At 33.1% G+C, this 15,658-nt stretch overlaps 2 protein-coding genes across 2 annotated transcripts; both read right to left on the minus strand.

The window, feature by feature from the left end:
• Positions 1-2,415: 2,415 nt before the first annotated feature.
• Positions 2,416-14,321, minus strand: LOC139527306 (uncharacterized). Its single transcript, XM_071322661.1, has 2 exons — positions 14,227-14,321; positions 2,416-4,204 (listed from the first exon to the last, which is right to left on the minus strand). The coding sequence occupies exon 2, from the start codon at positions 3,584-3,586 to the stop codon at positions 2,534-2,536; it is 1,053 nt and encodes a 350-aa protein (XP_071178762.1). The 5' UTR covers positions 3,587-4,204; positions 14,227-14,321; the 3' UTR covers positions 2,416-2,533.
• LOC139526251 (protein wech-like) lies at positions 3,611-4,201 on the minus strand. Its single transcript, XM_071321382.1, has one exon. The coding sequence runs from the start codon at positions 4,199-4,201 to the stop codon at positions 3,611-3,613; it is 591 nt and encodes a 196-aa protein (XP_071177483.1).
• Positions 14,322-15,658: the final 1,337 nt, after the last annotated feature.

Consider the following 15,658-nt stretch of genomic DNA (forward strand, 5'->3'; position numbering starts at 1 on the left):
TTTCATGGTTCAGTGACCACTTGAAAAAAAGTTCAATTTTTTTGTAATGTTGAATTCTCTCTTATTATAAGTAAAAGGATAACTATATTTGATATGTGCGTACCTTGTACACTTGACCTCGACCTCATTTCATGGATCAGTGAACAAGGTTAAGTTTTGGTGGTCAAGTCCATATCTCAGATACTATAAGCAATAGGGCTAGTATATTCGGTGTATGGAAGGACAGTAAGGTGTACATGTCCAACTGGCAGTAGTCATCTGACCTTGACTTCATTTTCATGGTTCAGTGGTTATAGTTAAATTTTTGTGTTTTTGTCTGTTTTTCTCATACCATATGCAATAGGTCTACTATATTTGTTGTATGGAATGATTGTTAAGTGTACATGTCTAGCGGACAGATGTCATGTGACCTTGACCTCATTTTCATGGTTCAGTGGTTAAAGTTAAGTTTTTGAGTTTTGGTCTTTTTATCTAATGCTATATGCCATAGGTCAACTATATTTGGTGTATGGAAATATTTTATGATCTTTATGTCAGTCGAGCAGTTTTTATTTAACCGTGACCTCATTTTCACGGTTCATTGCACAGTGTTAAGTTTTTGTGTTTTGGTCTATTTTTCTTAAACTATAAGTAATGTGTCAACTATATATGTTGTATAGAAGCATTGTTAGCTGTACCTGTCTGCCTGGCATGGTTCATCTGACCTGGACCTCTTTTTCAAGGTTCATTGGTCTTTTTTTAGTTATCTTGGTTAATGTTAAGTGTATGTGACAGTTGTAATAAAGCTTAGCTTTATACTTAGGACTATCAACATAATATCAATGATTAGTATAGAAGGCGAGACATTTCAGCGTGTGCACTCTTGTCTTAAAATTTGAAGATTTTCAATAACATTTTCCACAGAAAGTACAGTTATAGATAGAGATAATTGTAAGCAGCAAGAATGTTTAGTAAAGTAAGATCTACAAACTCATCACCATCACCAAAACACAATTTTGTCATGAATCCATCTGTGTCCATTGTTTAATATTCACATAGACCAAGGTGAGCGACACAGGCTCTTTAGAGCCTCTAGTTATTGTTCAGTGGTAAATGCTACTTTTTTCATGTTTTTTCCCAAGTTTATCAGATATATTAAGCAATTGGTCATATATATTTGGTGTATGATTTTTTTTTAAATTTCTGCTTGTCTGCCAGGCAGGGTTCATCTGACCTTGACCTCATTTTCATGGATCAATTTTCAGTTTTCATTATTTTATCAGTTTATCAGATACTATAAGCATAGGTAAACAATATCTTGTATCCATACAACAATTGTTGAGTGTAAATCTCTGTCTAGCAGGGTTTATATGATCTTGACCTCGTTTTCATGGTTTGTTTGTCATTATTTTTTTTTCAGTTTTTTCATTTCTTATTTTTCAGTTTATCAGGTAGTTTAAGCAATTGGTCAACTATATTTGGTGTATGGAATTATTCGATCTACATGTCTGTCTGGCGGAGTGCTTATGACCTGGTCCTCATTTTTAATGCTCAATGCTTTTTTTTCATAGTTTTGTTATTTTTCCAGGTAATTTAAGCAATAAGTCAACGATATTTGTTGAATGGAATGTTTGTACGATATGTCTGTATGGCACTGTTCACTTGACCTTCACCCCCTCATTATTACTTGATTTTGATAAAAAGCTGGCAACTTTGATTGATAATTGTCTCATTATATCATACCACATCTCCTTAATTTATAAGACATTTCAGGGTGTGCAACAGTGTTTAAACCTTGAGGACAAGAAGTACTAGGATGTTTTATAAAAAAGAAGATGTGGTATGATTGCCAATGAGACAGCTATCCACAAAAGACCAAAATAACACAGACATTAACAACAATAGGTTACCGTACGGCCTTCAACAATGAGCCATGTAAACTGTTGGTGACATATAGAAAATTGAACTCCCTAAAATTTGAACCTGGTCAATTTTCCAACTAGGGGTCAAATGTGGAAAATAATAGGACGGGAGTGGTGTTATTTTTAATCAACGCCATTGTCCTACATTATTCAAATTTAACATTGAATCCTTTGATTCTCTGTTTTAACATCATACTAGCTATCAAATTGTACCTCAATATTATAGAAGTATAGATGTTTAAAATTATGAACATGATTGGGTGATCTTACACAGTATATGTTTCAAAATAACTGATACCAGACTCAACTTGTATAAAAAAAAATAGATGATTACCAACGAGACAACTCTCCACAAGAGACCAAAATAACACAGAAATTAACAACTATAGGTCACCGTACGGCCTTCAACAATGAGAAAAGCCCATACCGCATAGTCAGCTATAAAAGGCCCAGAAATGACAATTTAAAACAATTCAAACGAGAAAACTAGGGCCTAATTTATGTAAAAATTGAACAAAAAACAAATAAGTTTACTGATTCTGTATAATACTAAATAAATAGACATAGCAAGTTCTTAGTTGTAGTACATGTATCAAAGTCGGGTAAAATCATTTGACTCCTTAGAGTATATTTTATCCAGAAGATAAATTGAATTTTGACAAGTTTTCGCCATAGTTATCACATATAAAACCTGAAAACTCATTTTGTTTCAAACAAATACATCTAGGATACTCTAGTCCATCACTAAGCAGTACTTTACTCTCCTTTCCATCTTTTGATATTACTATTATTCTATGAGATCCCTCATCTGCTACAATAATGTAACCATAAGTATCTGTACAAAGTCCCCTTGGTCCTGATAAATCCTGTTTATATTGCCAGATCTGTTTACCTGATTGATCAACACAGTATACTGCATCACCATCCCAGTCACTATAGATTACTCTGTCATTACAGTAAACAAGGTGATACAGATATGATGCACACTCAACTTGTATTGACTTCAGTGTATTTCCTTCTAAGTCTATAATACGGATTTCATCGTTATCCAAACCTACAACAAAAGAATCATCTGATGATGATAATCCAAAGCATTGTTTGTCTAATGTGATAACTTCGGTTACTGTTTCATTCTCCATATTGAAGATCTTAATGGCTTTCTCACTAGGATAAGTTATGGCTATAGTGTTCTGATTGATCTGTGTAACACTGAAGGCTTCACCAGGTATAGGTAACTTTTTCAGTAGTTTCCCATCAGGAGTAAGTTGGTTAACTTTGTCAAACCATTCCACTATTATAAGTCTTCCATCCATCAGACAAATCATGTCGCTTATGGCCTTCCTAATATTGATCTTTATCTTTTTCTCAATGTTGATGGTCATGTTGTTTATGTTTAATTGTTCTTGTGATTCTACTTGAGCTTCCCTACTCACACCTGTCTCTTTCTTCAAATCCATATCTGTTTTAACAACAGTTAATTTTCCTAAGGATCCTAACGTTTTTATTATCTTTTCTACTTCATTATTTTCCTCCATTTTGATGGTAAATTCTTTTATCCTGTGATCATTTTCCAGATCATCAATGTATCGTTGACATTGATGTACTTGTTGTTCAATCTTATGTATGCCTAAAAATGATTGGAGTTTTGAAATGTGTGGTATGACTGTATGTAACTGGTCTTGCATTTTCTTTATTTTTTTCTGTTTTCCTTAAATTTCAGATATTAAATCTGTGGCTTTTGATTTTTCTTGATTCAAGATGGTATCTGCTTCTTGGTAGATCTTCTTCTCTAGGTAGATTAAATGTTTATCTATTTCATTGCGTATTTTCACAATGAATTCTTTAATGTTTTCATATTCTTGTTCTCCTCTTTTAATGTTTTGTGATTTGTCATTTACAATTTTACCTAAAAGTTGTAAGATGGACTTAATTTCTTTCTCTACAGATTCTTTAGATTTTTCAATCTTGGTTTTCTCCACAACGCTAGCTAAACTTTTTATTCCGGTACACTTTGAATGACTTTTGGAAATACATTGATCACAGCAAGGCATTAAATGACTGGGACAATACAAGTTGAGTTGTTGACCATGTTTGTCACATTGTGTTTCAATAACTTGGACAGATGGTTTATAACTTTTGATACCAATAATCTTATGATCACGTATTCCTTTGGATCTTTTGTGGTGACCAGAACATGTCGAACACAATCCTTCATCACAGTTGTAACACCAGATGTCAGCTTTAGTGTTAACTTTTCCTTCTATACAAGGTCCACATGGAATAGGTTTACTGGATGCCATGACCTGGAAATATCCAAGATAAAAGTTATTTTGCTTTATTGTCCAGGTCCAAATAGTTAATGGTGAATGGATGGTAATACTTGGCCCGAAATGAAAAAAGTACAAAATTCAAAGGGGAAAAATTAACACCCTGATTTATCATGTGTTGAACAAGACAATGAATGAAAGCAAATATAATGTACAACAAACTACAGTCACTGAATGACAGGCTCCAGACTTAGGACATGCACGTGTTGGATTCTTTAATGATTGTCTTTTGTTGCTGCCTATTGTATTTGATTATCATGCATTACCCTGTTGTATTGATCACTTAAGCTGACTGTGCTTCTTGTTTATTACATGCGACAAAAATAATTTGTCATATAATTCTCAATCTCAAGGATTACATTTTTGATTATAAAGGAGTTAGTTCGGTAAGGGCCATATTAGGCCCTGATTATAATTAAAGTTCAATGTTACAAGACAAACAATGTTTTAAGTTGACTTGGAGACTCAGACATGTGAGAAAGTTAAATAGAACTATTTTTGTCAAAGTTTTATTCTAACACGTTGATTTTTACATTCATTAAAGGTTTAGATAAAAGATTTTGGGAAAATTTGACAAAATCAGCTGGATTTCAACCAATTTAAAGACCAGGAAACATAGAAATCGGGCGTCGACAAACTTGATATTCAAATAAGACATCAAATGTCTTTACACACATTATTTTAAAAGATATGTGTTGTCGATGTATGAGCTCTATGTTTCCTGTCCAATAATCTATAGAAATTTGCCTATTTTCATTGATTTTTTCGTGGAAAATCAATATGAGTACAACTTGTGACGTCATGATGAATTGCAGGAACGTAAATTTTCAACAAAATGGCTTAATTCCTTTCTAATCCTGTATTAACTATAATTTATTGCGATATTGCTCAATAAATCCTAACTTGAAATTTACTCTAAAAAAGGGGGCCATTTTAGGACCTTACGGAACCTACTCCTTTTTGAACAATAAGACATATTTTTTTTTTACAATATATGAATATAGGTTACAATGTACATTGTACATTGTACATACACATTACTCTGCATTTTATACCTAGTCATTAAATAGAATAACTGAAACCCGGACCAGGACTGGACGCCGGACCCGGACTTGATGCCGGATCCGGACTGTGGGATTTTTTACTACTTTGTCGGTATTAAGATAACTGTCATGATAAACAGAACAAATTGAAAAAAAAAAAAAAAAAAAAAAAACACACACACACATTCAGAACGGAAAATTAAACAAAAATGGATAATACAATAACTGAATATTTGTTCGAAATTATTCGTAATTTCTCCAAGAGTTTAATATTTTTTGGTCCTTGATTTTGTATATATACTAATAAGTGGTTTTATATGACTGAATTGTGAGAGACACTTTATTATTTTGTACGTTCCTTGAATTTGTGTCAATACATGTTTTTATAGAAGTTTTGGGAAGAATTCGTGTTGCTTTGTTTTTAACTAGTTTTCTATGTTGTGTCTTGTGTTCTATTATTTGTCTGTTCGTTTTTTATTCTTTGTAAGCCATGGCTTTGTCAGTTTATTTTCTATCTATATGAGTTTGCTATCACAACACTTCAGTCTTCTTACTAGTATATCAATATAAAAAATAACGCTTCACTTGTTCAAGTACAAAGTACAAGTAGTTTAATTATTCGACTTTTTCTGCCGTAAATGAAAGAAAATAAAGTACAATATAAGCATTCACTTGCTCATTTGATTGTCATCACAAAGTCTATCAAAACAATAAAATAATTTAATGTTTACCGAAATAGATAGTTAAGTCCGCGACTACACTAAAAATCATAATCAAGTAAAAAAGTTAGATTTAAAGGGGCATTAGCTACAAAATATATAGTATATATATATATATATACATACATATGAAAAAAAAACAAGAATGCATTCTTAGTTACACGGATGAACGAACGAACTGAAGGACGAACGAACGTGCGAACAGACGAACTGGCGCACATACCAGAAAACATAATGCCCATAAATGGGCCTTACAAAAATCAATAGTGAAGTACTAAATGTAAATTTCGGAAAAAACAAAGCACGAGAAATAAATCATAAATATTAAAGGGGAAAGTGAAAAAAGTTATTAATCAGCCGTTCTTGGAGATCATGTAGTCATTATATAATTGACATGATGACCATGCATTGACCTTAAAGCTTCCACTTATTGCAACTTATTTGAAAGAAACATTCTATTCATAATAATTCATTTGATAGCAATTTTAATATTCTGCAGACACATAATTTAAAAAATCTCCCTAGTGCAAAACTCTGATTCTTTTCACGGATTTGGCTATACCTTTTGGACCTTTTGGATTATAGCTCTTCATCTTTTATATAAGCTTTGCATTTCAAATATTTTGGCCACGAGCATCACTGAAAAGACATGTATTGTCGAAATGCGCATCTGGTGCAAGAAAATTGGTACCGTTAATTTTATTAAAACAATTTGAATTCAGTCCCGGACTATTTTTTTTACAAAATGCGGGACAAGATCGTGAAATTAAAAGTACCGACACAAAACACAGAAAATAAATAAAGGAGAACACGAGGCACGCACGTCGAACCAAACACGAGAAAACGAAAAACAAAACGTCAAAACATGAAAACAAGTGAAATAAAAAGGCCAAAAACGTTGCACGAAAATAACCATTTACCACCCTCTTCCTTTTAAGCAGTCATTGTCAAAATAAACTAAGATACATCGTTCATGAATTATTCGCTTGTAATCTTCGCTCTTGTAAATATTTTATCGTTTTTTTTTATATTGTGTGGCAAAACTTTACAACCGGGAACTTAATTTTTTACCCCTTTTATATTGTGTGGCAAAACTTTACAACCGGGAACTTTTTTACCCCGGTACTCTGAATAAAATCTTCTCTGACTCCTGATGGAATGATACACAGTTGAAATTGCTCCAATAAAATAAGACATTGAAGGAGCGATCGATCAACCATGTATCTGCATGAGGAATTCCCTCCTTCAAAGGAGCACTTCTTTTCAGAATCGGTTTTAAAAGTTCACAATACATATTTACAGGGACTATATTTACAGGGGTCTTCGATATACAAAAAGATGCAAAAAAATCTACGCCCGTATGGCGCAGAAATATATATATATATGGAAGTGTTTAACGACCTTGACTGGCTATACAGCCCTCGCACGGTCAGTAAATAGTCACAATGGCGTTTTAATGCAATCGTATAATTCATTTGTGCGATTGCATAATTCATTTATGAGATTGCCTAAATAATTATGCGATGGCATAAATAATTATGCGATTACATAAATGGTGTTTTATGCCATCGCCTAATTAATTTTGCCATTGCACAAATATATTTATGCAATGGCGTAATTATTTATGCGATCGCACTTTTATTAATGCAATCACAAAAAACTTTATGCAATCGCATAACTACATGTTATGGCAAAAATGATTTCATTGTCCAATCAAATTCTTCCTTTAATACATGCTGAATTCAGGGTGAAATTTTCGGAACAACTTTCTACAATCTAACGCCGGTATATCTAGGGGAATGGACATTTTCTTTCATTGGGGGATAATTTAAAACATATTAATATATTAATTAATATAAATTAACATAAAATATAAAACATTTCAAACTAACGGCCTTATTTTATATAAAAAAAAAATGAACGAAAAAATGTATGTTTGAGATACTTAGCGAAAATGCACAAATGTCAGTTGTTTTACTTTCACAAGGTATGAAGCTGGTATTGATGATTGTTGAAAAATTGGTGAATAATGACATGATTGCCGCTAATTCATTAGACATTCTCCATTTTTTTGATGTATTGAGTCCATATTCTATTTTTTTCTCTGCCATAGTTAAGGTCTTTCCATTTGGATAGAACCACAGGAATCGGAAGTTCTATCAATAAAATTCTGTAAATAATAAAGTCGACTATAAATAGAGCTTCTCGTTCAGAAGTCTACGAGAAGCTCTATTGATAGTCGACTTTATTATTTATTATTCAAAACTGTTTACTATTTTCTTTGATATCAATCTACTATCCTATTATTTATTTAGTGAGTAGTTTCTAGTCATGCTCCACTGGTTATGTTCATAGTATGATCTTTACATGGCTCAGTGAATTTTGATATATTGGTCATTTGTTTATTTGTACGTTAAGACGTATTTTTAACTATTAAATGATTGAATAATTTAATGCGTAAACTATAAATACAAATGTAGTTATGATAGTATTTTTATTACAGATATTTGAACCATACTGTTCGTATGTCATGTAGAAATAGAAGATTCCATATTGTAAATACAGGACCTATGTACCTCATACATGGTAGGTTTTGTATTCTATTTATATGTGTGTTTTGTTGCTTAACATTTGTCTTGAGCATGGCTATAATATTTGTTTTAATAAGCTTATTGTGTTATGTTACTGTACGCTTTGCTTTATGTGTACTAATTCAATGTTGTTATTAATTTGAATGGAATGATCAGTAAATGACTATCAGAAGAATATTTGGTAGAATACAACATGTTTAAGGTTAAAATGTGTAATTTGTGATGAGTACAATATTTCCCATGGTTAACATTCTATGTAAATAGATTTGTAAATAGATTTGTATGTAAATAACATGGAAAACCATTGTTGTCCAGTATGAAATATTTGAGTATTGTATTTTAGGCATTGTCACCTAGAATGAATAGAGTTATCTTTCTTTGTACTGATTATTTGTATTTGTATTGCAGGGTCATTTCAAATATTACACAATAAAACGAATCCATTGATCCTGAGGTATTTATTTTATTATACGACCAAAACAACCTGGTTACAGAACTAGAGTTGTTTACTGCATGAACAGACACTGGTTGCACTTCGAAAGTGAGAGGCTCTCTAAAACTGATATAAAACAATTTGAAAAGCATGATAGTTCTACGCCTGACTCTTTTGCCGTAGGGAACTTTGGGACCAGGCAACCTTAGGCAATTGCATATCATTTGTACATAGTGTGGACAAAAGCTTTGCCGTAGGGATTTTTTTTTATGAATTAGAGAAGGGAGGTGGAAGAGTCACTCTACCCCACCTTTAGACATCAATTCAAAAAGTTCCGTAACCTTACCCACCTGGTACTTTGGGGCCAGGCAACCTTAGTAAATTGCATATTATTTGTTCATAGTGTAGACAAAAGTTTTGCCAGAGCAATTTTTTTTTCTGAATTAAAGAAGAGAGTTGGTAGGGTCACCTTACCCCATCTTTGGACCTCAATTAAAAAATTCCGTAACTTGACCCAGCTGGGCCTTTAGGTCCAGGCAACCTTAGACAATTGTCTATCATTTGTACCTAGTGTGGTTAAAAGCTTTGCCGTGCGGATATTTACATAAATTAAAAAAGGAGGTTGTAGGGTCACCCTATCCCAACTTTGGACCTCGATTAAAAAAGTTCTGTAACTTAACCACCTGGACATTTGGGACTAAGTAACCTTTGGCAATTGCCTATCATTTGTACCTAGAGTGGGCAAAAGCTTTGACGTAGGGATTTTTTTTAATAATTAAAGAAAGGAGGTTATAGGGTCACCATACCCCAATATTGGACCTCAATTTAAAAAAAAATCTGTAATTTTACCTACCTGGGCCTTTGTGCCCAGTCAACATAACTTCATAAGGCAATTGCATATCATTTGTTCCGTGGACAAAAGCTTTGCCGTAGGGATTTTATTTATGAATTGAAAAAGGGAGGTGGTAGGGTCACCTTATCCAAACTTAGGACCTCAATAAAAAAAAATATGTAACCTTACCCACCTGGGCCTTTGGGTCCAGTCAACCTTAAGCAATTGCATATCATTTGTTCCTAGTGTGGACAAAGGCTTTGCCGAATGTTTTATATTATGTTTCATGAGAGTCTCTTGTTTCTGTATACAAGTATTTTCCTTAGTGTTCTTTGTTGCCTCTTTAAAAACACAACTAATAGCGACATGAAAATAACACTCACATTGACAAAGGAATGTATACCTGTTTTCAATTTTGCTATTTGCCAGCTCGTTTTTTGTTGTGAACTCGTATACTTACAACAGCCAAAATTTACAACGTTCTATTTGGTTTTCAATTTTCCCACTGTCTTATAAGAGTTAAAGGAAATGCATTTTAAAAATATCACTCTTCATTTAAGTACATACATTGTTGCATAAAAACTAAAACTCAGCTATGTGTTATTTATATACAGTCTGCAGTAATAATGAGTTAAAGTTTTTAAAACATTTATTAGATTTATAAACCATCCTGGATTTTTACCAAACTTGGACAGAAGCTTCTTAAAAATCAAAAGATAGTATCGAGAGGAAAAGTTTTAATAATTGTTTCCCCATTTTTGTTGAGCCTGTGACTTTTGTCTCAAATTCGAGACATAACGATCCCACATTCTGTCGTCGTCGACAACAGTAAAAGAAGGCGAGACACTGGGTTCCGCGGAACCCCTTGCGTTTTTTTTTTATCAAATTTATTTCAAGTTTTACTAATTCCATTGATTAAGATTGGAATTGAAGTTTTGTTGCTTTTTACAATATTTAGTGAACATTTCTCACTACAATAAAGTATATTTCAGCTAACAACTGACAAAAAGGTTTCATGTGGGAAAATACACCGGTCTGAATATCACATTTTTCTTAATACAAATAATGTAAATGCTCAAATTTGCATATTTAACATTGTTGTGCTGAAATTTAGAGTAATATAGGGTTAACGTTATTGCATGAATATTGGGGAATATTGTCCCGAGTAGAATTTTATATTGCACGAGCTTGCGAGTGCAATATATGTTCTACGAGGGACAATATTCCCCAATATTCATGCAATAACCCTTTTATTGTATAGCAATATAATATTTGAAAGTAAAAAAATGGTTTAAACTAAGATTTAAACGTTGATGACGTCATGAATTTTGAAGATTTATTGCACTAGTGCAATATTAGAATTTATTGCACGCTAACTTTTGGTTACGTTCTGTGGGAAATATTATATTGCTATACAATAATTATCAATATTATAATGATATATACACAATATACCCTTTTATATGGATATTATTAAAAAAATCTTGTGTTTGCTTAACTCCAGTGGCAAATATTACATGCATGTTCAGGACAAGAACAATTTAACAATAACTACAAAAAGGTATATTCTGTAATATATATAGTGTCATCCGGGATAAAAAAAAAAGGGTCACGGACATTTTGACTGCTACTGGACATTGAAAATATATTAGATAGGGACAGAAACTTTGTTGTCTTACAGGCCACCGACGACCCCTCAAAGGGATGTTGGAATGCAGAGAGTGTGACACTCTCTATACACGAGGCATCCCCACTCTGACAGTTGTTGAAAATTATACATCCCGCACAGCCAAACGGACTTTTGGTAAGGGTTTATTGCCAGTTGAAGAAGACCACAGTGACAATATGTCTATTCCCACTTCACCATTGTATGTATTTTGTATATATATTAAAACTCACTTGCCCTTTTCCACCGAATGACTACGAACAGGAAATACAATGTATTAAGGTCATTACCAGTAGTGAAACTAGTGAAATATGTTTACCCTAACAAGCAGTTGCGTATTTAGAGGGGTGTTTCAGGGGTTGGAACCCCCTTTTTTTCTACGATCAATGCATTTGAAGAGGACGTGGTTAGAATCCCCCTTTATCGTGGGTTAGGATCCTCTTTTTTAAATGGCTGGATCCGCAACTGTAACGGCGCTATGATCAGTAACCTAGCAACATTCTGGATAACGCCATCACAAGTAGAAAAGAAATGCAACACATTAATTTTATCTCTTCCTCCCCCTCGCCTTGTGCGAGTCGCCATCTGTCTGTCTGATCCTCCTATTTATCGAATTTACCACGATCTGGATGGTCACCTAGGATTGCTTTCAACTAAGTAAATTTCTTTCGAACGTACTTTGAATTTTCCTTAAAATTCAATGGAAGATTAAATCCATGTTATATCAATTTTCATTGGTCAAAAAAAATAAATTCCGCGATCGCAAAAATAAATATGCGTTTGCGTTAATGTAAAGATAGTTTTGCGATCGCATAAATGGGTTTATGCCATTATGCAATCGCATAAATAATAATGCAATTCCATAATTATGTATGCCATCGCATAAATACATTTATGGCATCGCATAAATGAATTATGCGATGGCATAAAAACGCCATTGTGACACTATTCCCGCGCCATACTCCCCTGAGGTGAATGTTGGCTACATTCAATGGCCCTTTCGTTTGTTAGACGGCAGAGCTTTCAGAAGTTCAATTCTTTTGGTATGTGAAGCATAGCACAGTTTTCTATTTAAATACTCTACTTTGAAGCAGTTGTCCATACATTTGCATCTACAGCCACATGCGCATAATAATCTACTAGGGTCTAAAATAAGCTGTATATTTATTATTAAGCTGGTAAAGTTAAAGCATTTATCACAGTTTTTAATGCTATGAAGAATGTAATACACAATCTTGAACAGGTGAGTCCGGCCTGTGACCTGACATGACCCCGGACTAGCTTGAAGTTTCCTATACCTGTGTGTATTGCACTACCGTACGATAACCAACTGTATGTAAACTGTTTATTGTCGTAAAGTATGTTGACGGAACATTTGATTAACCCTGTAACACATAAATGTAAAAGACATTTATCCGAGATTTAACGAAATAATCAAATGTTGGTCGTAGTAGTCGAGTCCGGATGGTTACCTGAAGTAACCCCGGACTCGGTGTATTCTATGTTGGTAGACATCGATAGAGATATAAAACTTCACACATTATTTGATGGAAATATGTTTTTCATTTTTATTCATTTAACTTTTTGCTTATCAAATTGTCATCGGAAAAATTAACAAAAGACTTTTGTCCGAGAATCAACGAAATGATACCAGACTCTCCTGACCAGTGCTCGATAATTTTTTTTACTGTTTACCGACATAATCGTGCAACTAATTCATGACGTTTTGTTTTATCAAAGTTGACCTCATTTGAAATAAAAGGACCTGATTGGTTGTTTAATTCCTATTATGAGGTCACCTTGGGGCATGCTTGATTCACATGCTAAAAATATTCCAAATTTGATTACAACTTGACCAGTTCTCGATAATGTTATAAAAACTGCAAAATAAAAATAAAATAAGAACTATGATTTCTATTTGATAAAATGAACATTTTACTGATAATTGGCATTTAAATTTTACTGGAATGGTAATATATTCACAGAAATCCAGAGATTCTAAATTTGATCTAAATGTGAACTGTTTGGAAAACTATCTTTTTCCGTATAAAATGTTCACAGTTCATTATTTCTCACACTGCAAACAAACAGTGCAGTACCATGGCTCATCAGTGACATATGAAACACCCAAATTGGAATATACATAAGGAACAAGCAAGTTTACCCAAAATATATTGTTTACATAAAAATGGCGGTGGTCAAGTGAACATATGAAGGGGCTCTAGGGGGTCAAAACATGATGATACAAACGCCCAGGATTAAATATTACTGTAGGAACCACATCATTTGAATAGTAAATGAATTTATAATCGATCCATGTTGTTTCAAACTACTAAGTTAAGTTACGATAATGCGAAATGTACATTTCCTGTAAAGCCCCTTTTAAGGTATACCTAAAAACAAAAAATATTTTAATTCAAAAGTGTTTTATTTTCATTAAAAAAAAAATCATTTTTGTAGGCTGTTATCGAGCACTGGTCAGGGGAGTCTAGGCGAGTCCGGACCGTGACCTGAAATAACCCCGGACTGGGAGTATACGAGTTATATACATATACATGATATACTAGGGGCCATTTTAGGACCTACTCCTTTGAACAATAAGACATATATTTTTTTACTATATATGAATATAGGTTACAATTTACATAGTACATACACATTACTCTGCATTTTATACCTAGTCAAATAAAATAACTTATATTTTAACCAAATACCTGTTGCTGTTGTTATGACAAAAGTTTAGTTCTCTTTCACCGTTTGTTCAATGTCAACCAACCAGGAAGTTATTTAGGACATGTCTATACCTGATTCAACTCATCAGTAAATATTTAAATCACAGAGAAAATAACTGACCCAAATAATAAAAGTTAAAAATAATTTTTTATCATTTGAATGACATCCATTAAATTTTCTATTACAGGAAATTTGTTTTGTTATCCTAATTGTTTCTAAAAAGGGAAACCTTCTTTTGAAGAATCTGGATGTATTTTGTTTTCTTTTTATATGATGACAAAATATTAGCTATTTTTCTATTAAAGTTTTTTGTTAGTCCTATAACATATGACCTCAGGGGCATTATTTACTATTTCTTATAAAAAGAAATAAATCAATGTGTCAACGAATTAAAAAAAAAAAGAAAAAAAAAGAAAAAATCAGTATAAAAAAATTGAAGTCATCGGATTTGCCCTGCCTGAGACAAAAGTCATTGTATGCATGCAAGCCAAGGGATTAATATCGGGAGGTGCCATAAACTATTTGTATAAAGCTAAATATATTAGAATGTGGAAGACCTTGATGCTTTATACATTGTATGCAGATTCCGTATTTTACAAAGATTATGTCCTTCATTTGTCCATTGTCCTGAATTTTCAAGATTCAGTGACTGCTTGAAATATCAGTGATTAAGGTTAAAGGTACATGACTAGGTAAACTATATGTAGTGTATGGATTGATTTGATATTAAAAAAGAGTGTGATAATTTATGGTCATTGTAAAGGGTCTTGCTCCTTCAGAGGCACATCCAGCCATTTTAAAAGGGGGTTGGGGGTTCCAACTATATGCCCCCATTCAAATACATTGATCGTCAAAAAAAAGGGGGGTTCCAACTCCAGGACCCCCCACTGGATCTACCCCTGATCTGGTTAGATGACATCATACTGCTTGATGTATGGATCAACTAAAGTTGTTTATTATTTCTTTGTATTGGTAGGTCAGACAAGTGGAGATGACACACAGGCACTTATAACTTATATTAAGGTATATAGGGGGTAAAAATTCTGAGACAAGTGCCTTTGAGATGACACTAAACTGCTTGATGCATGGATCAATGAAAGTTGTTTATTATTTCTTTGTAGGTCAGACAAGTGGATTGGGTGGACACAGTATGGCTAAGACACTACAAAGATTGTCAGACAGAATCCAATAACATAATTGACAAGATGAAATACCCAAAAGTAGGTTTAAATTGGAGGTAGTCCAGATAATTAAGCTGTCTGCTGTGGGTATTTTTCGATTTTTACTTTTTTTATCCCACATTCCAGAAAAAATTAAAATAGCCTTGCCAGACGTCATAATTATTTGGACTAAATTTGAGGCAGCTTTTCTACTATCGAGAATTAAGTATATGACATTAATTCATCTAGTGTT

This window comes from Mytilus edulis, chromosome 6 (genome assembly GCF_963676685.1).
Source record: "Mytilus edulis chromosome 6, xbMytEdul2.2, whole genome shotgun sequence".
In the NCBI taxonomy this organism is placed as follows: domain Eukaryota; kingdom Metazoa; phylum Mollusca; class Bivalvia; order Mytilida; family Mytilidae; genus Mytilus; species Mytilus edulis.